The 23,133-nt window shown below is 39.2% G+C and overlaps 1 protein-coding gene across 3 annotated transcripts in view; it reads left to right on the top strand.

The window, feature by feature from the left end:
* The first annotated feature begins 5,907 nt into the window (after positions 1 to 5,907).
* LOC121912602 (MAP7 domain-containing protein 1-like) overlaps positions 5,908 to 23,133 on the top strand; it is a 47,078-nt gene continuing 29,852 nt past the window's right edge. Inside the window, exon 1 of one of the 3 annotated variants that reach the window (XM_042434829.1) lies at positions 5,908 to 6,304. In XM_042434829.1, coding sequence (XP_042290763.1) covers positions 6,238 to 6,304 — 67 coding nt within the window. In that variant the 5' untranslated portion in view covers positions 5,908 to 6,237. The remainder of the gene's footprint in view (positions 6,305 to 23,133) is intronic. The other 2 variants (XM_042434828.1, XM_042434830.1) reach the window with 2 other exon arrangements.

Here is a 23,133-nt window from a genome sequence, read left to right as displayed (position 1 = left end):
TTTGTTTTTATCCCTGATGCTCTTATCTGTGGATGATATGGCAGTACATGTCGCTGCAGTCACAACAGCTGCCGGTCCAGTCAGCGGTACGCCACAGTAACAGCTGAGAGCTTGAGATGACACCGCAGTGCCAACTGCTAGAGGGCAGAGCAGAGGGGTGGAGTGTGACTCTGTATGTGAGCAATGTGACTGACTGGGCATGAGGGAGGGATGGCGTTTAACCGGAAAGACAAATGGACACATCAGTCACTCCCTTCGTCAGATGTCATACTGGTGAAACAATGACAATAAGACTTTTCTGACTCCATTTCTTTATCTTTGAAACATTTCTTCACGCTAGACGGAAATGGCTGATTGAAACGAGATGGTGTTTTTATGTACCTCGTGCTTATTTCCATCCACAAAGATGACGAAGGATGCAATCCAGTTTAAACCGCAGCGTCATCTGCTTGCAAGGAAATCAGCTGGAGATTTTTTCCCCCCAGCTTTGCTCTTGATAACCACACCAACTGTACATGCTTGACTCCCACTCTGCAGCAGCTGTAGTTATATTCAGACTCTGACTTCAGCAGTGTGCTCTCCAAATATGTGTACTCGCCCTGTAAAACCAAACCATTGTGTACTTGGGGGTGGGGGGTTTACAATAAAAGGAGTATTTTATAACTCCCTCTCACAGAGCGAAATGTGCTCTCCCTCCGGTCAAACGTGCATTAGGAGGATTCAGACGAATGTTTTAAGTGTAACTGCGGGCTCTTTGTTGGAGTCCTCTTGGGTTGGAGTCTTTATGTGGTGCTTTTGTGGTAGTGAGTGTAGGAGGGGCAATTAACTACATGTCTCTGTGGGGTTATGGGAGGCTCTCTGGTCCTCCCCATGTCTCAGTCAGGTGCAGGCGAGTATGGACATGCACTCCCTCAAAGGAAGTCTCACTGAGAAGGCTCTTTGCTGTAGAAACAGTTCAAAGCTGCATGCACATTGGTTCAGTTTCTTATTGATCCTTCCCGATTAGAACTCCTTCCTTATCTATACATTTAGGTGCTCTAACGAGGCATATTAGGTGAGATTTGGCTTTAAATGCCCCCATAATGGGTTGGGAGATACAGTAAAACTAATTTGCCTGCATGAGTGGAGAGCTAATCATGTTGACTTGGGCTTCTGTCTGTTCCTTGGCAGTACATCAGTGGATTGCAGGAACAATTTGTTCTGCTGTAATTTCACAAGGCTTGTGTAAAACATTTCAAAGCACAGTGTATTTATGGATCCTTCAGAACATGACGGTATAACTGAATAACATTAGAAAAACATGCAAAAGTATTTGAGCTTTTCATGTCTTGTTTGTCCAACATATTTTGTTTGTTTAGCCACGCTAGCGGTATGGCTCCATGGATAGCAATGTTGGTCTGTTGGTTGGTCAGTCCACCACTTTGGTCCAGACTGAAATATCTCAACAACTATCGGATGGATGAACATGAAATTGGATGCAGATATTCGTGATCCCTAAAGAATGACTCCTAATGGCTTTGGTGATCCCTTAAATTTTCCTCTAGCGCCATCATGAGGTTGACATTTGTTGTTTTTAGTCATATATCTCAACAATTATCAGATGGATTACTATGAAATTTTGTACAGACATTTATTCCCTCCTTAAGATGAATTGTTGAAGGTGAGACTAAGTGGTTCATGGGTAATAACCGTCGCCACGTTGTGTTGATAAGACACAGAGGATGCAGAACTTCCTTTTAACCGTTTAACTGAGGTTATGAGGAGTAGTGTGGTCTACAGGAAACAAACATATGCAAGATCCATAGTGAACAATCAGGTTACACAGTCTATGCAATCATAACACTACATACTGTAACATGAAAATAAGAGCAAATTCAAGGTTAGAAAGAGAATACATAGGGCTGATATAAACAATATTAATAAAATAATGAATGAACTACCCTACGACATTCAAACATATATCATATACCTCCATCATTGAAATACATTGCATATTTTAGCTATAAGGAAAGGCTTCTCATTGCACTTGTACCAAGTCAGCTACTTGAGAATTTGTACATCTCTTTTGAGTCATTGTCCTCTAATGCTTGATTGTCTTTGCCTCCCTTTGGATAAAATTGTCTGCCAAATGACAAAATGTAAACATCTACAGATTCATACTGGTGCAGTGGATTGATAGATTTGATCTGAGGAGAACTCAAAGTTTTAGATGTGTCTGAATATCATCACCGGCGCAATAACGAGTCCCTTCACTGATCAAGATGTGCTCTCATAAATTAGGTCATTTGTTTATTTTGAGGTTATAGCCTTGAAAAAATACACCCCACCCCTTCCCTTCTGTAACACATGACCTGCAGTAGCAACATCTTCTAGGAAAACAACATCGCTTTATAGTGTGATCAGTGTCAACAATTGCCTCTCAAACTGATCTCTGTTTGTTTTTCTGCTAGAAATAGAAATATTCTCTGGAACACATGGAAACGCAGCAACAAATACTGTCATATGAATATGTTAGTCTACTGGCCTGCATACTGTATGTGTGATGATAGGAGACGAACACGATAGCCAAGGCTTATTGAGCGCAGCCTGCCTTTCCCTTAACTCTGTATTGCGTTTTCTCTCTTTGCATTTTCAAATGCCATTACTGCATCAACAAATCATTCTTTTAACAGACTCCAGACTCAACAACAGAGCCGCTCGCTCCCTCGCAGGCACCATTGGTTCAGATCAAACTCCATTAGCCCAGATGGAGCTGCTTCTTTTCCCCTTTCATGTGTCGCAGTTCAGCCAGCGGATTGATTAGCAGTGTTTCTGCTTCACATGCTATCTTTAGCCTCTATGTACCAAAGACACATTTCAAATGAAAAACAGCTTTTTAAGGAACTGCAACTTTGTTGGACTTAAGTTGTGAAATTAGAGTTTCAACTGATACTTTTAGATGTTAGGATGAGAAAAAAAGTAAATAAATGAAAAGGGGGCTCCACCACAGTGAATGATCCGGATGTCAAGAAGTCTCTAGCATCAGCCGCAGCCCAAGTGTTTTCAATCCTCAAGTCTATAATGTCCTGAGTGTGTTCACTAAGCTAAGTGGGTCATGCATTTTTTATCAGTCTCTCATAACTCTTGTATACACTTTTAGCATTTAGCACAATTCATCGTCATGTTATATTATATATCCTGCTGCCTGTTTACTATAAAGAGCCTTAAAAAACATTTTAATGGTGGATAATTTTGCATATATTTATACTCCGTGTCATCATTTACATCCTGCAGATTGAGGGGGAAAAAATGATGATAACAGAGATGACCTCATCTATAATTAATCAGAATTTTTTATCCAAATCTCTAAAAAGGCGTAGTGGGTGTGATTCTGGTCAGACTATTTATAAAATGCCTCCTTTAAAAAATGAATGACACTCCTTCCCAGCTCTGCAGAGGCCACTTCCATCCTCATCTGTGAGAGAAGAAGTAGACCATAATATTTTGCAGAATAATCACTGATACAGAAACATTTTAACATGATCCAAAATGATCCAACACTTGTAATATTTTCACATTACTATACAGGCTGTTCCTGATCATATTTTCCTAATAAAGTAGTGTTTAGTACAGCCATGGTGCTGTTTGCATTTCACAGTGGATAATTATTAGTTTTCTTGAGTTTTTAAATATATTTTTTCATCCTCCTGCTGTGACTCATTTCATCAGATAAAACAGGGCAGCAGGTTTCCTCCTTGAACGACTGACCTCCGCTGTATGTTGCAGTGGCAGGAAGGTCGTATCAATTGTTTATCAGCTTGTCATCACCAATAGTCTGAACAGCATACTGGCAGATAACGCCTTTTTGTTCACCAGAAAGATGATTTAAGGCTCCAGTATGCAATATTTTGTGCTTATATATCCCAAAACATTATATTCCTGCAGCTTAACTAAAGGATCTTTAGTCTGTTCATTGGTGTGAAAGCCTTTGAAGGTTATTTTTTGTTAATTTTTCATGTGATATTCCTGTGGGAGTTCTGTTTTCCTGTGGAAATTCAGGCATATACATCTATCAAAAATTAATATTATATGTATTTTACCCGATGGATTGTTATCTGTGAGGTAAATCATGTCTTTCACCGTTACTAACATCTAATTAAGAGCTAATTGTGCTGTAATTACACAGACAGACCTTTTAAAAACGCTGTTATGACAACTCACCTCCTTGTGAGTAGCAGGGCTGGTTACAGCTGCTGGAAATCATCTGATGGGTCAAACCATTCACCGAGTTCAAGAAACAGGTCACTTGTGTCCCGGTACGACAGCTAAAATCAGTGAAAGAGAACAAAAGATGAATAAAATGTACCGTTTTACATTTTCAGTATATGTTGGACAGAGTTTTAGGTCACATATCCAATCGATAAGTGAGTTTCCTTCCTTTTCCAAACAGATGGTACAGTCCGGTTGTCCGGCATGCGGTTTTTTCGTGGCGTTCGGCGGCGTCAAGCTCACGAGACTGAGAGAATAACCGGAAATAAAGCAATCTCGCCTTCAGAATAAAATGATTGTGTTGACATGTAACGCTTGAAATTAGATATTGTTTTTTTTTTTTAATCTAATTGCAATACAATTACATACAATTCTATAAATGCATTATTTGGTAAAAACATATTGCAGTATTAAATAGTTTAAGTGCTTAACTAACCCTAAACAAATTTCAGTAGTCGCCTATGCATTTCAAGCATAATACTGCTAATACTACTACTACTGCTACTAGTACTACTACTATTACTACTACTACTACTACTACTACTACTACTACTACTAATAATAATAATAATAATAATAATAATAATAATAATAATAATAATGATAAAGTTTATTTGTATAGCATTTAGCCAAACCAGCATTACAAAGTACTTTACAATGAACACATAAAACACACCAATGACATACACATTCATGTATGAATAAACAGGCAGGCATGAGGAATAAGAATAAAGTACAGCATAACACAACAGTTAAGAGTAAAAATAAACATAATTATAAAAGAAAAAGGATAAGAAAGCCTTTTGATAAAAATAAGTTCTCAAAAGTTGATTTGAAAGAAGACACTAATGTGGCAAACCGGAGTTCCACAGGTAGGTCGTTGTACAGCCGAGGAGCCCTAACAGCAAACGCTAGTCCAGTTAGTCTTTAAACGTGAGGTGTGAACAGTCAGCAGGTTCCTGTCTGGGGACCTCTCTCATTAATTGGGCTATATCATTCAATTTAATCTTAACTTTAATATTATGTTTCCTGTCCTGTCTGTCATTGTTTATGTTTACTGTGACCCACCAAAGAGCTGTGGACATTTAAAAAATGAACAAAAAAAAATTAAGCAAACTCTGGTACAGAACATTAAATTGCAGCATTCATGTTTATTAATGTACACAGTCTCTCACAAAAACAACACTACAGATTATTTATCCAAACTGTCTGCCACAAAATTGAGATTGTTGTGTTTACTTATTCATTATTGCCTTAGTCATATGTAAAACAACATACTTGCAACAATATGTAAAAGGTAATTCTTGACTTTGGAGACAATAGTTTGACAAAAAAAAACCCCAAAAAACCCATACAAATCTAAATCTAAAGTCCAGCTACAAGCCTTTTCCGGAGCTTTCAACCACATCTCACAGATGGATGTTACTCAGTTGTCATGGCAACTACGAGAGCTGTCTCTATGGCAACAGAGCAAACTCATCTAATGAAGAGAAACTGCAAGATGCAACTGAAAGCTCCAATAAAGCAAAGTGGAAACACACACATGAATTTGTTTTTATATTAAACAAAAAACAAACAAGCAAACAAACAAAAAAAGAAACTATCTTTTTATTTTGAAAATTTCTAACAGGATGTGACTAACGCATGTTTTGTAGCTTGCCTGTGGTTTTGTGGCACTGAAGCTTTTTTATTCTCACACTGTAGATTTTCCACTAAAGACAGTGTACACCCACAGGATCTGTGCCTTTTTTTCAAACAAGACACTGACGGCAGTTTATTCTCACTTAACATTTTAGACATTCCCCGCAGTTTTCAGCCGGATACTTCTTCATATCCACATTATTATTATTTTTTTGGCCACTTTTTCTTCTACTCCGGTTGGATTTACAAAGGGCGTGTTTGGGCTGATCTGTACCGGGAGTTTCATCTCCTGTACTTGAGCGACTCTGAGGAATGACAGCAACTGGAAAGGCACTGCGATCCGCCTGAATGGAAACAATGGATTATACAGACCTTGGACATAATTTGGAGCAGAAGCTGACTCTAACAGAGACATGTGAGTATACAGCCAATATAGAAATAGGTCATGAATAATGTTGCATTAAAATTAAGATGGGAGTAGGGTGGTTTCTGATAATGAAACAGGTCATTTCCCTATTTCATCTTATTGTTTTTATAATAAAAGGGTGTGTATCAGTGAGCAGAGAAATGCTCGGAAATTTTTACATTCAACAGCTGCAGATCAGATTTCTCCACCCATATCTTAAGACAGGATGTTCGTCCATCCTGGCAACACTCTGTAATTCCTCCACAGCAAAGTGCGGGCTGTCTGCATCTCCATAACCAGCAGAGATCCTGGAAAAATGCTGCACTGAGCCGTGGTCTTCATTACCAAACACGTCAGTGGTGCACAGGGTGAAAAATGGCCCTGACATAGACCTGAGACAGGAGCTTTCTCTGCCAAAAAACAACCACTCCAACAACAATATTACTGAGATATAAACAGATTCCTGCAGGAAAAGTCTTCATTCATCTCTCTCTGGTGCAGGGATTGAGTGTCTTGCTCAAAGACACTTCAGCAGTGCAGCTACTGGCTTAAACATCTGCATCTCCAGCTGATGGTTTCAGCCTCTCTTGAAGTGGCCCACAGACCAGAGAATGATGCACATTTAATCTAGAGGAGAAGCCTCATGCAGACCTGCACACCTCCATTTCTGCCTTTGACCTGTGTATCTTGGTAGAAGGTGACTTTCTGCTCTGTGGCGTCCCTTCCCCCCCCCTTCCTCTCTGTTTGATGTGGAGAGCATTGGATGGAGGGAGAAACGTCTGCAGCAGCTTTTTATCACCGCAAAGGCAGGCTTGTCGATGCATGTGTGGGTGTCTATACATTGGAGGATGGGGAAGAAGAAGAGGAGCGGTGTAGAGCTGCAACGATGAATCTGTTAGGCGATCGACAGAAAATTAACTATTTTGATTAATGATGAATCATTTTGAGCATTTCTTTAAGAAAAAATACTAAAATTCTCTCGTTCCAGCTTCTTAAATGTGATTATTTACTACTTCCTTTAGTCTTTTATGATAATAAATGAAATATCTTTGGTTTATGGACTGTTTGGGACAAAACAAGACATTTTCTGGACCAAACAACTAATCGATTTATCAAGAAAATAGTCAACAGATTAACTGACAATGAAAATAATCGTTAGTTGCAGCAGTGTGTTTAAGAGGAGAGAGAGAGAGGACTTTTAAAAGGTGTTTTTTTTTGCTATAAAATGTAGCTTAATCATTGAATGTGTCTTTGTGTTAATTCTTATATTTTGGTGTAATTTTGGTGTCAGAAGTCAATATTGATGGACTGACAAAGCGAACATTGTTCTTAAACAAATCCACCCATCGATATGTGACGTAAAGTGAATAACAAAGCATGTTTTGGTTCCAGGCCCTCTACTGAGAGCTCCGGAGATGATCAGCGTGGAACGTTATCAGGAATGCTAGACACTGAAAAAGGCAGGGGCGTTAGATAAACAGAAACATTCTTTCTCTGTGACTCCTTTCTGAGAGCCTCTTTCTTGTAAAATAAAAAAAATAAAAAAGAAAAGACAGACAAAAGAAGAAAAAAAAACAAAAGAAAAGAAAAGTCAGCCAGGGTTTGTTTGTTTTTTACAGCCTGGTGTGCTTGCAGAGCTGTGAGAGAGGATCATAATCCCATATCAAAGTGATTTATTCAGGTCTGAGGTTGGCGGACCTTTGGTTTAGCCCTAATGCATGTAGACCATCCAAATCCCTAACACTAACCCCCTGCACACACACACTCTCTTACCCTTCCTGACCTCATCTCTCCTGTCATCTGCCATACTTCCATGAAACCAGTCAACCAGCCACATTATGCCACTTAATCAGAGTTAGTTTCCTGCCTTTTAGTGTTTCAGACTCGATGCCACTGAGCAGAAAAGACCAGAGTTTTCTTTGAGGAAACACAGCTAGATCCCTTCATAATGCCCTTACCATGTAAGTGATGGGGGCCAAAATCCACAGCCCTGTATTTAAAAATTTATCTGAAGCTAATATGAAGCTTCAGCGTCCAAATCAGTCAAATCAAGTAGAGATCTTTCAACATTACAGTCTTTTTAGTTCCAAAGTCTTTTTGTTACCGCAGCTCAACAAGGAAACACAAAGAGGGAATTTGATGCTAAAAAGACTGTAAATGTGGCAGATATCCACTTGATATGGCTGACTCAGACTGCTGAAGCCTCATATAAGCTTCAGATAACCTTTTAAATGCATTTTTGAACAATATGACTGTGGACAGACTGTGGATTTTGGCCCCCATCACATACATTGAAAACGCATTTGAAGGGGATCTATTTAATAGCCAGTATGGACAGGAGGAATGATTATAGCCAGGAAAAACTCTTTCAGTGTTCCTGTGGGTAGCTGACTGTTTTTTTAAGACAGACTTGAAAAATTGTTAACCTACCCTTTAAGTCTGCTAATCCTGGAGTCAAATCTCTCCAAGACGTGACATGTTCAAAGACTCTGATTGTGGTTTACAATAGGAGTGGCACTGCCTTCCTTTGCTGAGACAATTCAGTTTTTGTGTGATACAGCCAAAAATACAGATAAAAATCTCCTGTAAATGTTTCCTAAAGGAGTATTGTACAGATTACAACCTCTTCCTAATCTCTTTCCTGATATCTGCAGTGCCATAGTACTCGTCTCCTGCAGCCTTATTGCCTTGCATACAGAGTCTCAGTTTTCAGATAAACCCTCCTCTGTGGAAGTAATCATGAGACGTGGACTCCCTTTGGCCCAGCGAGCTTCCCAGTCATGCTGACGTTATGTTTTTGGCACATGTTCAAAATTGCAGCCAGCCTGGAAATGTAGATTTTGGCCTAGAAACCTTCCTCCACCAGCTTTTGATTCGACTCATTAGTCATCCTCAAGCATTAGTAGAGGAGAGGAGAAGAAACCTTGGATTTGGGTTTTCAGCCTGTAAATAGAGTTGATTTACATACTTGTAGGGCTGCAATTAACATTTATTTTCAGTGTCTATTAATCTGATTAATCACTTTGTATATAAAATATCAGAAGATACTGATAGTGCCCAGTATAATTCTCCAGAGCCCAATGTGGCGTCTTCAAATTGCGTGTTTTGTTTGACCACAAGTCCAAAATTCCATATTGCATATCCATTTTAAAATGATATACTAACAGCAGCAAATCCTCACATTTGACAAGCCTGAACCAGCGAATATTTGGCTTTGGATTTCTCCATACATTGAATCGGTGTGCATGAAGCTGTAGTAAGAGCAATCCTCTGTATATAAAGTGTGGTAGAGGACAATGTCTTATTGTTAGCCTTTCAAAATACAAAAATCCAAAAGCAAAAGTGTAAGAAATAGATTAAACTGAGTTTTCTGCTGTAATGTGAGCTGCAATCGTTAGCATGTCCAGCTAACTAGCGTACTTCCTACAATAGTAGCCTGGATTTTGTGGATTTACAGTTTATGTTAAAAGCACCCACTTTGTTGAATGAGGAGTTCTGAATGCTATTATATCAGAGCTGCTGTTTATTGGGTTTAAGGAAGTTTATACACCAGCAACCCCAGCCAAACTCGTTATCTGCCAAAACGTTATGTTAGCTAAGCACACTGGTTAGTTTTTTTCCTACAGGCCTTTTCTCTTGTAACGGTATAATCAGTCCTCGTTTGTTTGATAAACAGTAAATCATAGATTGAACTAGTGTCTTGTAAGTATGTAAGCTAAATGTAACGTTAAGTTTGAAGGAAATCAGATATAACAGTTGGATCTACATTTTTTGTTAGCATACTTTAAGTGCTAACTAGCTCAATATTTCTGTTTCCTTCATGAATCATAAACTGGTGAGGATGCAAACTTTTTTTTATCTTTAGCCTCAAGTTTTACAGGTTTTTTGTTTTAGAATGAGTCAACTGGAAACATTAAAAAGTAAGATGAAGACAGCGTTTTCAACCAACTCATGGAGCTAACGTTAGTTTAACAAGCTATTAAAATCTGTCAGCAACAGTTAATTCAGTCGGCGGAGTCGACCGTCGCCGGCTTAAAATGAGAAGCCTCCTTTTGTGTATGTCTGCCTGAAATCAAGGACCCATTGTTTGAAAAATTACTATGAATTTAGAGCAGTAAATCTGTTACCGTAACACTGTAAACGGCACGTGTGCTGTACGAGAACAGAAAGCTTCACAGGCGTAGCAACAGTAACTAAGGGGTTCGGTTAATTAATTTTGACAATAGTTGCAATTAATCTGCTCTTGATCCACTAAGCGATTAATCAACTAATGTTACAGCTCTACTTACATGTATATCACAAAGATCAAATGCAGGATTTGCGCTAATCCTAATCTAATCTGAATATTTCATTCTGTCAGAATAAGAAGTAAAAACTCCAAATGAGAGAAACCAAAAGACAAAGCTCCCTCTCATCTCCTGGAGTCAGACAGTTCTCACAGCTCTGCCAACAGTGTCTAGTTTGCAGCCTGGGGGCTTGAATGCTTGTACACGCGGGTGGGAGAGAGAGATGGGTGTGGAGGGGATCAGCTAGAGCGACTCTGAGAAACTGGACGGGGAGTCGGGGGTTTAGTTGTGTTATGGTGTGAGAGGAGGATAGAAGAAGAAAGGAGGGGACGGAGCAGAGCCAGAGCACTTTCCTTTCCTTTCCTTTCCTCTCCACGCTCCACGTCAGCGAGCCCTGTGACCAGATGCTATAAATCACTGCCATGACGCCAACCGCTCGCACAGGAAAGGAGAGGAAATGCTCCACTCTGCTGCTGAATATGAAGAAGAAGGAGAATGATGTATCTTCCTGAGAGCTTATGCACAGATTAGTCATGTTTCCCTCCGTATCCGGCATTCAAAAAAAGCAGAATTCATGAATGTGACATTGATATTATTAATCCTGTTTGCAGCATAATCCTGTTTGGAAACGGTGCGAGGCAGGCAGAGTTTAGTCATAAAGAAGACCCGTCACATTACATTTTATAGATTTGAGTTATTGTAGCAACATCTACTCTTCTCTATACATCTGTGCCTATTTTAGTGCTAATGTGAGGGAAGCAATGAGAGAAATCAGAGGCAAACAAAGTGCTAATCTCTTCTGATTCAACAATGTGTGCACATATTTGTGGTGCTGAGCAACCGTGACATTTTACCCCACACTTCCCAAATTCGAGCATTGATAGGTAGTGTCATTAATGGCTATTGTTGCCCCTGCTCGGAAACTGCTAATTTCTACCCCTTTCTCTTCCTCTTTTTATTACAAATAAACTGCTGCTGCCACTGCCAGAAAAATAAAATACAGCATTTCCTGACTGTGCACCAAGCAGAGGATGTTTCGAATTTTAAAAGTAAAATCCTAATCTAATGATTTTAGACTCGACAAAAATCAAAAAAAAGACTTGCAACTTGATTTTTACTTTAAAGAGGACGTATCATGCACATCTCCAGGTCTATATTTATATTCTGAGGCTCTGCTGGTTTATCCTTGTGTGATTTACAGTTCAAAAAACTCCTTATTTATCTTATACTGGCTCTTTATGCAGCCCCTCAGTTCAGCCTCTGTCTGAAAAAGGCAGTTTTAGCTCCTGTCTCTTTAAGGCCCGCCTCCATGTGAGCCCATCCTGTTCTGATTGGCCAGCTCCCAGAAGCTGCGTCGTTGTAGGACTTCACTTCATTTTCTCATTCTTTAATCAAAATGGAAACATCTCACATACATCCGTACATGTTTGAGCCCGAATCTGATCTGAAATATGCGACTGGACAACATGAACAACCCATGGGACAACCTTAGCAACATAACAGTATAAAGATAACTGAAAATCACAAAAAACATGATATGTCCCCTTCACCAACTGACTCATGACTTCACCTTTGACCTGGAATGACTATATATTCTCCTCAATCTCGAAGATTTATTCTTTCATGATTGTTTAGTCACCTTTTTGTACATCAGTCAGGCACCTTTTCTTGAAAAACGGTTGGCTAATGGTTACTGATAAGGCTGGATTTCATTTGAAATGTGTCGATACTTGTTACTGGAATTTCAGTACCAATACCACAATGATACTTTTTTCAATACAGTACTTTGAGGGATATATAGTTCCCAAATGTTAAATGCTATCACACTCAAAGGACACTAAATAACCGGCATAATTTTAATTTTAACCCAGAAAGTATCTGATTAATGATGAGAAAGCAGGATTACGACTCTGACCAGACATTTAATGCTTCGATTTAGCTTTCAGTTCAGTTTTGGATACTCTACGGACACATTTAGGTTAGACTTCCTGCCCTACAATTGCTGCAGGGAACGATTACATGAATTTATCCCTTCAGATCTGTGCTGCTCTGCACTCGAATGTGTCTTACATATTAAAAAGTCACTTTGATGTATTAGACAGAGCTTACAGTATTGATTATGTCTTTAAGGCCCTTCCAGCTATAACCCGGAGGCGCTCCCTATCTCTGGTTTTATTCTTCACCTAACACAGTTTTTACTACCAAGGGCGCTGGGGCATCTATTAAAGTTTAATTTATCAATACTAATGTGTCTGAATTCATCTTTAGAATGAAATAGTTGGGTTTTTTTGCCATGCTTGCTACAACAGAGACCTCATGAGCTCAAATTTCTTCCTCAAGCATGTCTCGTATTATTTTAGGAAACAATTCCTAAATAAATGTCAGCTACACAAGCATATAATCACCATGGAGCCGTGAATAAAGTTTATATAATAGTGAGATTCTTTATTTTTATTCTAGCTTCACAGATGCTCAGCTGTATCTGTTTGTTTGGTTCCTGTCGTACTTGTCCCCAGCCTTTCAAAATGTACTGGATGTTTTTGTTGATGTGTTTACTCCAACCTCAGGGGGATCACTAACAGATGCGGCCCCGCTCTCCTGCTTTGAAGTGCGCGTATGTGTGCGGAGATAACAACCCCGATGTAGCTGCATTTGGCGTTCATGCCCACTTAAACTCGCTGCAGCTCTCTCACAATCACACATGTGTCACTCGCGCACAGCATCTCAGTCACAGGATGCACAGGCTCTAATATTAGAGCGCAGATGACGGCTTATGCTAACAGACTGTATGACTGAAAGCTAATTCCATCTAGGAGACATGACAACAAATAATAATAATAATAAACATTGTTTTAAAACCTCGGCAGCCATCTTGACTTAAAACAGATCTGACAGTAGCTCCTGAACATGTTGCAAAGAGAAGATCTTCACTTTAGATGGTGCAAGGATGCATCGGCGGCAGATCAGCAGCATTAAACTGGTTGAACTGCAGCTTCTCCTGCTGCACCAGTCAATTGATTAGCTCTGCAGTCTCCTGCACACAGGCCTCACTGCCTTCTCCATTACCCACATCGAGCCATGGTGACCCAGCTAGCATGCTCCTCTTTGTGTCCGTTAATTCTCAAAAAGGATGCTTGAAAATCTCTCCTCCTGCATGGAAGATGAACACCAGACTGCAGCAAAAAATGCCAGTATGTTTTAGCCATGGCTCGTCAGGTTTTCCTCCAGTCTACAGGTTGACAATACACAGCCTCTTGGTTGCCAGATCTGATTGTGTGTGATGATCAGTGCTGCAGTTAATCAGATAGAGGTTGTCTGACCTCGGTGAAGCAACGTTCCTGTCCTCCAGCATGTTGTTTTTTTTCTTCCCACAAAATGAAGCAACAAACAAAACACTACAGAGTCGGTGCTGCAGTTCCCCTCGTCCTGGGGATTTTAGTGAATAGAGGTTTTGAATCCACTCCTTTAAGCCATTTCTAAAATGAAAGAATGGATTTATTCAGTGCATGTTGAAGTTTTTGTGTTTTCTTCATAAATTAGAAGGGTCGAGCTGTTACAGAGTCCAAAAAGTGCATTAAAAACATAAAAGAAAATTCCTAAAAACAGAAAGACTTGGCAATATTCAATGAAATAATGAGATTATGATTTTTGTCCTCTTAAGTTTTTATTGGAGCTGCATTGATAAGTCAATTAATCAATTAGTCAGTCAACAGAAAACTATTTTTGATAACTGAATAATTGCTTTAAGTCATTTTTAAGCAAAAATGCCAAACAGCAGAGACATTTGAAATACATCAACTTTGACTATGACGAGTATTTTTCATTATTTTCTGATATTTTATAGACCAAAAGATCAATCTAGAAAGTAATTGTTAGTTGCAGCTGTAGGTAAAAATTAAATTTCACCTCAACTTTCAGTATTATCATTTTCAGGCTTAAGTAATGTCAGTTTTCTCCCAGCTGCATCTTCTTGCACTCTCAAGATATGTGTCAATACAAGAAGATATTGTCAGGGATCTCCTTCACCCCAGTTCCTCGTAATAGCTTTTTGAACTTGCTATTAATAGTACAGTATTATAACTACAGCAGCAACTAATGATTATTTTCATGATCTGACAGTTATTCTCTTGATGAATCAACTAATTGTTTGATCTATAATATATCAGAAAATAATAGGAAACACCCATCACAACTTTTCAGGGTTGATGTATGTAAATAGCTAGTTTTGTCCAACCAGCCGTGTAAAACCCAAAAATATTCAGCTCACTATGGTAGGAGACTTAAAAAAACAGCATATATGAACATTTTGGAAGAAAAGAAAACTAGTTAAATCATCAATAGTTTATCAAAATAGTTGACAAGTTACTTTCTTACAATCAAATACTCGATTCAGCTCAAATTTTAACTAAATATCTGTCCCTTCTCAACACATTTTCTTAAGTAATTGTCCAAAGATAAAGAACTTTAAAACTCATACAAACTTGTATTGAAGTCAGAATTTCAGAAAATAGAGCACAATATGGACTTTTGCTCGGGGAAATCTTTCTTTTTGTTGACCTCCAGTGACCGGACCGAACACGATGACTCCCCTTGCAGTCCTGAAACCAGACCTCAGCTGACATTAAACTTAGTCCTTCATCACACCTCACCATGCTGCCAGGTCAACATTAGTCAGCAAGACAGAGTTATGCCCTACTTTATGAGTCCAAAACAAGAATGTGACAGGGCAGCTGTGGACTAGATGCTCTTTTGTTGACTTGTGTCGAAGTTTCCATCGCAAATAGACTTAAATCAAGACTTAGTTACTACTGAATATTCTTAGTTAGAGTCAAATATTGGCTGGAACTTTCTTGAATTAGGAGTACGGTTGCTTTGTAGTGGTCCGTGTCTGAAGGAGGCCGGTGGTCCGTGGTTATGAGATAAATAAACATGTACAGAGATAAGCTACAGTGCAGATCCCTTTAACTCCCTTTACATCTTGCATGTTGGGTGATCGGATAGCAATCGGATAGTGCTTGACCACATGAAAGTACAGATGTAAATGCACAAATGAGGACTGATTGTGATCCAATCGGCCAAACCACCTCTGGAGGTGCTTAGGGACGCATTGTGACCACAAGTATAAATGCAATTGTGTTTTAAATCCACATACAACTACATAGCCAGTTAGCGAGCTAAGCTACTAGCAAGAAAGCTATGGATATTCAAAACACTGGTGGATGCAGTTAAGACGAGACCAAGTGTCAGCTTCTTCCCCCGCTTCTAAAGCGAGCAAAAGTCCAGACAATAGCACGGCTTCATGGATGACTGCCATCTTTTTTTTGGTTTGTTTGGTTTTTTTGTTTTCTTGGACCCGTGCAAACGCGAGCAGGGTGTGACGTTCAGTTGTTTGAGCTGGACGGAGCGATTGGATCGTGGACACTGGAGACACATATTGATACCAGGTGTAAATGTAATTGGGTTAAATCATATCTAGATGCAATCTGGATACAAGGCGTATTTTAATGCAAGATGTGAAGGGACTATTTGTTTCATGTAACTGATCATATTGTCTTTATGATTCTTATTGCTTCTTTTTTTGAGACAAAGCATTTAGTGTCTTCTTTTCTCAGCAGTGTTTAAAAGGCTGGATATTTTAAAAGTTGTGACATCAGCATTTTTACAAAACCTTTTTTTAAATATGTATAAATATGTATATATAACATAAATATATAAACATGTTTTTCTACAAAAATCCTTTCCAAATTTCACAAATGTAAAATATTGTCTCAACACAAGCAGCTGTACAAGAACTTTGCCTTAAACCTGCTACGATTAGTGGATTCATCGATTAGTTGATACACAGGAAAATTAATCAGCAACTACAGTATTTTGATGATCGATTGATAAGTTTAACATTTGTATTTGCTGCTTCAAGGCTCTCAATTGTGACTTTTTGCTTTTCTTGGTCTCGCATTACTGTAAATGTTATATTTTTTGGGTTTTTGGACGGTTGGTTGGAAAACTTTTTCTTTTTTTTTGCCATTTTCTGATGTTTTATTGACCAAATGATTAATTGGTAATCATTATTTTAATTAATTGGTATATAAAATAATTAGTTGCAACCCTAATTTCTTTCTGTTTGTAAGTCAACAGATGAAAACACCAAACACTCGCATAGAGTGAGTAGGTCTGCATAGTGGAGTTCACTTATTGCTCAGCTCTTTCTCTTCTTCTTACTCTGTGTCTTTTCAACGTAAAGACAAACATATCTTGTGGAGACTTGTGCTTATTTACAGCACATCATGTGCCTCTCTTGTGGTTGCTACGTCGTGAGGATGACCTAATGATGAGGTCATGGCTGAGGAAATGAAAACTCCCTGACTACAGACCAGTCACAACAAACCACGCCTGAGCTATTTTCTCTCTTGTCTCCCAGAAAAGCTTTTCTCAGCAGACGCCATTTAAAAATGATCCAAAAGTCTTTCCCTTTTTTTTTTTTTTTTTCTCGCTGGATCACCTTTGACCTTATTTTTAGTATCAACCTTGAGCTACTGCATAGAGAAGAAGGAAAAAGTGAATAATGGATGATGCATGTATGATTCACGCTTGGCTCTGTGTTATGTCTTTGTGACTGGGTAACCCACTTCTTTGTGGTTAAGAGCATCTGGAGATCCCTCCTGTTTGTAGAGGAGTAACATCCTGTCGTCTTCTCCTCTTCTTCTTCTTCTCCTCGTAGTTCTGTGTGGATATTTTGAGCTCTTACATTACTGCAGTACTTTATTAATACTTTTAATAGCAAGTTGTGTTTTTCGCTGTGTTCAGTTAATGGGTTGTGATCACGAGGAAATCATCTTTCTGCTGATCTGACTGCTGATCAGTCATATTTTTGGTTGTTTGGAGCCAGGAAATTAGTCACTGCTGATCAGTCCTGGGGGTTTTATTAAAGGGTCAGTTCACTAAAATCACACACAAAAACAAATTTTCTTACTTACCTCAAGTGGTTTCTTGCCATGCAGAGAGTTTTGGGATTTGGGAATTTTGGGATTTCTGCCGCCACTCCCAATACAGTGAAGGTGAGTGGAAATTTGTGTGTGGTGCTTAAAAACTAAACCTGCATTAACTGATTTTTTTTGGCCACCTGTGGGCAGTGGAAACAAGCTGTGAACAAAACACTGACATATCATAACCTTTTCAGTTGATACATTGAACTTGTTAGCGAACAGTTGTTTATTTACACATCCAGCAGTCACGGAGCAACTTTATCAACCGTTTGGAGTCGTGTTTCTGTCCACCTGGTGAATATAAGTCCAATATTCACTCTCTTTTAGCTCTGGTTTTGGTCTTTACCAACTCCTGAGGGAAATATCTGGCTCTTTAGCAGCTTAAATGCTCCACTATGTTCACCAGCAAGTCAATAACTGTGTTTGTTTGTTGTTTGGTGCTGAGCAGGTAGTGTGCAATGACATTTTAAAGATTTTCTCTGAAAACAGCTGCCTACTGCAGCCGAAAACGACACTATGAGAGCGCTGAGAGGGAACCAAAACAGTAAAGTTGCAGCAATTTTCCAAATTAAATTACTCACTTCTTGCCAGATTTCTCACATTGAACGAGAGTGAAAGAGAAAGAGAAAACAGCAGCTGTCTTGGCGTTGAGAGTGGGTGGCCTGTAATCGAAGGTTTCTCTTGTCTTTCATCATTTCTCCTTCTGTGGCAGTGATTAGAAGCTGTGCACATTGTTGTTGCCAGTCGCTGCAACCTGGAGCTCATTACAAACACAGCTGTTGGTCCGCTGACCTCTCACGGCATAACAAGAGAATCTGAGGGGGTTTAAAGGTTTGTTTGTTCGTGAGGACTGAAGTTTTGCTGCGCCCTCAGAGGCAGCGGTGCTGTTGACATTTAGTTTGTGGTCTTTTTTTTTTTTGTATCATGCATGGTTGATTTTGGGCTCACTGACCTTTTGCTTTAATCAGTTCTATTGTCGTTTGTCATGAGATGGAGCAGGGGAAGGGTAGTTACAGTTTTTTTTTTATTGTTGTAAGAAAGAAATGTGCTAATTGGAGTAAAACTTTGATATTTCCTTCACATCACACACACTCAGCTCTCCTGACACCCAAACTGGAGGCGTGTTTTGGCTGTTTTTGCTCTCAAGTCTCAGGAATGTCCTTCCTCTGCTTCTCCCTGGGGCGTGGATACTTGTTGCCCAAGAGCATTTCCGTTTTTTTTTTTATCCATACAGGAAGTGTATAGTGTTTTAGGCGTCCATCAAGGGCACATGTGCTCTTTGACAGCACGTAAGCATTCAAACACATCCTGTAGAGTGTTTTTTTTTCCAATATATCAGATTCCTTGAGTCACGTAATCTGAATTTTTGAGGAAGTGAGTGACCTTTATTACTCATTGAAAATCCATCAGATATTTAATCTCTTTTTATATGACTCTGATCCTGTGATTTTCTGGCACATGCAGACACATTCAACAGACACACATTTGCTGTATAAACACGTGCAGAGGGAGGTGTGGATGCCAGGGATTCCTGAGGTTGGCCTGACCCAGATCCAACATGTCGTCCACTCGTCACAAAGAAACACACACACACACACATGTGTTCACATACTGTCGCTCTCATGCACATAACTCCAAACAAAAGAGGCTGACCTGCTTCACACAGCATGGAGTCCTGCTCCCCTCAAGACTAATTAAAGGGCTGGTTCGTCTTTATATTTTTTATGATTTACTTAAAATCTGCTGCAACTGACGATTATTTACACGTGCCAATTATTTTCTCGATTAATTGTTTGATCTATAAACATCAGAAAATAGTGAAAAATGTCCATCACAATATCCTAGAGCACAAGGTGATGCTATCAAATGTCTTGTCTTACAAACAAGCACAAACATATTCACTTTACTATAATGTAAGAAAAAGAAAAGATGCATATTGTCTCATTTGAGAACCTGGAACAATCAAATAGTTGCAGCTTTACGTGTCCATTGTCTTGTCACTTAATGCAGTTTGCATGGTTGCAGTAGTTTTAGTTCACAAGTGACAGCTGATTTCAGATATGCTGCTCATCTGTCCCACACCGCCTGTAATCCTGTGGTCCTGGTCCTCATGAGGGACTTGCCTCGCCCACAGAGACCGAATGAGAGGCAGCAGCCCTAGTTGACTACTCATCATGCACGATCCATCTCTGAACCCTCTGTGTGCAGGGCCGCCACCACAAAACAAAAATATACGCCCCAAAATTAGATGTATTCTACATTTCTGGGATCATTTTGTTTGTTTTTTTTTTGTTTTCAAAGATAAAACTTACTGTGACATTGCTGTTTCTGTCACTTTCTTTCACAAAGTATTATTTTTTATTATTGATTAATCTGCAGAGTTCTTTCTCGATTATTCAACTGGTTGTTTTGTTTATAAGATGTCAGAATATAGTGAAAAATGTCCGTAATAATTTCCCACAGCCCAAGTTGATGTCTTCAAATTGTTTTGTCCAACAGTCCAACCACAGATATTCAGAAAACCATAAAATCCTCATATTTGAGAAGCTGAAACCAGCAAATATTTGGCATTTTTCCTTAAAAATATGACTAAAATGATTAATCGATTATCAAAATAGTTGCCAATTAGTTTTTTGTTGATTGACTAATGGATTAATTGACTTATTGTTGCAGCTGTAAGCAACTTCACAACCTTTTTCAGGAACATTTGAAAAAGGAATTTTTGGAAACGATGTGCATGAAACTGAACTACGGGTACAAACATCCAAAGTCTCTCAGCTGTCAAAGAGAAAACAGTGCAACAGCGTATCAGAGGATTAACAGATTTTCCCTGTAACACAAACCCAGTGGTAAATTTCGTCTGTGGTGATATTTAATGTGGCTAAGTTTGGCTCCCACGTTGGCAGGTGACCAACTCCCACTTGGACGTCCTTCCCTGTTTTATTCTATTATTGGTAAAAAACAGTCTTTTTTCCAGATGGATTTGGATTTTATTAGCCAAAGTTGCCCCCCCCCCCACACACACATACAAACAAAGTAAAGTTTCCTGCCCTGCCTGCGCAGTAAATCTGCTGTACCACATGCTGCCGTTTGCTTCCTTTGGAGCTCTGCCTGCGGACACTGCGCTGTCCCAAGGTGCCTCGACAGAAGCCAGCCCCTTTTATGGCCGACATTCTCAGTATGGTGCTTATCGCTATTTATAAACCCCGGAGTCTGTCAGGGTTAGGGTTAGTGGCACAGAAATCTGAGATGGCTGTGGAGGGACAAGAAGCTGACGGGGGGAGGAGAGGAGAGGAGAGGAGGGGAGGGAGCGACGGGTGACCATCATGCTGAATTTGTGTTTCTGTGTTAAATGGCGTCTGTCACATGAAAGGCTGATCACGTGTGATTCGACGCACTTGTTGACTGGAACATGTTTCCCTGCAGGACTGTATGGATTTTATTGCTGTTGCAGGGACACCAGTGAAAACATATCTATTGATATTCAGGCTGCATATTTAAATTCAGACAACATCACATACAGTATTATATTTTCACAAGTAATAAGCACTGGTTGCTCATAAATTGGAAGCAATTGCAAAATGTTGGCATTAAATTTCACCTAAAATGACTGTTGAGTGTAGCATAACTGTTGTTATAAGATATAAAACATGTAGACTAGTAAATGTGATTGACAGCTATATGTGACATAAACATAAAGCTCTTCATTGTAGCTTTGAAACATCTGCATTTCAGTCGTTAGGAATATTTATAATTCACATTGCTTACTTATGTTTTGTTTCTGTTCTCCTTCGTCCACCAATTAAAGTGAGACTATGCAACTTTTGCTGACCAGCAGCCAATATGGCTACAAATGGAAATTACAGGATGCTAAATGCTAATAAATGCTATATACGTACGTAGTTTAACAGTAGCATAAGTGAGACATGAATCATGAAGTCAGTGAAACCAACTCAGCAGTATCTGTTTAAAGTCGGCTAACATTAGCTAACGTTACCCACCGCAAGCTAATGGTCATACCAGACCAAGTAAAGCCCTGAAGTGTATTAAATTAAGCAGGCGGTGTGTTTTATTGCTCATGAATTCAACTTTTAATTTATGACAGGGGAAATCTGAATCAAGAAGTAGCTTTATTGGTATTGGTGTGTTTACGCATACAAGGAATTTGACTCTGGTTTCTAGTGGCTCTCAATGTGCAAGTTCAGGAAGATACACGTGGACATAAAGCCAACACGAGGACGACAAAGCTGAACAAACATAAGTAAAGATAAACATATGACTATTATGTACAAGCAAGAATAGATACATACATATAGAAACAACAAATGGGCGACAACATGCAATTTCTATATGCAAGTTAAACAGTTTCTGTAAATTGTAAAAAAGGATAAAAGTCATGCAAAAGTTGTGGAAGAATGCAAAGAGTGCAATAAATAAATATTGAACGGGTAAGTTACATTATATACATATATACAGAAGGTAGAATATGCTATTTGCTCTTTGCTTGCTTTAACACAACTCCTATCATTCCTCTTCTGTTTCAGTTCTGTTTAGATGTAAGAAAACACACACAACAACCACACCCTTGCTGCGCTTACGGTAATAACTAGTTAGATTTAACTCTGTGGCATAAACCAGAGTCAAATGAGGGATGTCGTCCTCCGCTGCGGTCGGCCTTTGTTCTGCACAGTCACAGTGGCACCTGGTTTACATTCACGCTTCACATCCGAGATATTTGGTGATGATCCACCGTACTTTCTGAGATTTTTATAAACAACCATGAGCAAAACCTGGAACATATGACCTGACGAGAGTCCTGCAACCCTACAGTGATCATATTAGGCAGAAGTACTTCGAGGATACAGTATGTAAGAGAGAAAAATAGGTTTTTTTAAGTCTTTCTAGTAATTCTCTTCCCTGGTTGAGTAAACAGACAGTACTGCTGCACACTGTCTTATTATTTTTTCAGGGGGCTGACACGTTAGAATAAAGTGCTTTTTTTCTCAACAAAGTCAACAAATGGGCTGCTTCACCTCTCTTACCACACCTAAGAAAGTATGTGGAGTGCATGATTGTTTCCTCTTCCTGTGTGCAGCATGTTGTTTCAGCTTAAATCTCTTACTCTCTAGATTTTTTTTGTCTGGTTTCGTGTCATGTTTTTTGGATGTAGCTGCAGTCTTTTACTTTGTGTAGCGCTTTTATCATCGTCACTTGCGTCTGGCTTGAATTGCCAATCCTTTAGCTACAGTCGTCCCCCCCCCCTCCAAGTATATTTTGAAGTCTAGGAATTGCAGGGATCTCAGTCGTCGTAATCATTCCTTCTTTAGGCCCACTGTGCCTCTTGCAGCCATATAAGGCTGGTAAACTGATCAAATTCACAAAGTCAGCCGCACTTGTTGAACGAGTAATCTTCTCAAGAAAGGAGGAGCACTGCAATCCTCTTTTTGCCAAATCCTAATCCTTTTTTCAACATCAGGTAAAAGCGGTGCCATCCTGTTTGGACATGATCCTGCATCTTTTTCCTCACAGTTTTCTTCTAAACACACGGGGCTCTAATTCACATCCAATT

The sequence above is a fragment of the Thunnus maccoyii genome, chromosome 15 (assembly GCF_910596095.1).
Source record: "Thunnus maccoyii chromosome 15, fThuMac1.1, whole genome shotgun sequence".
NCBI lineage: Eukaryota > Metazoa > Chordata > Actinopteri > Scombriformes > Scombridae > Thunnus > Thunnus maccoyii.
Note: the sequence above shows the minus strand (reverse complement) of the source record. Positions and strands in the feature narration are given on the sequence as shown.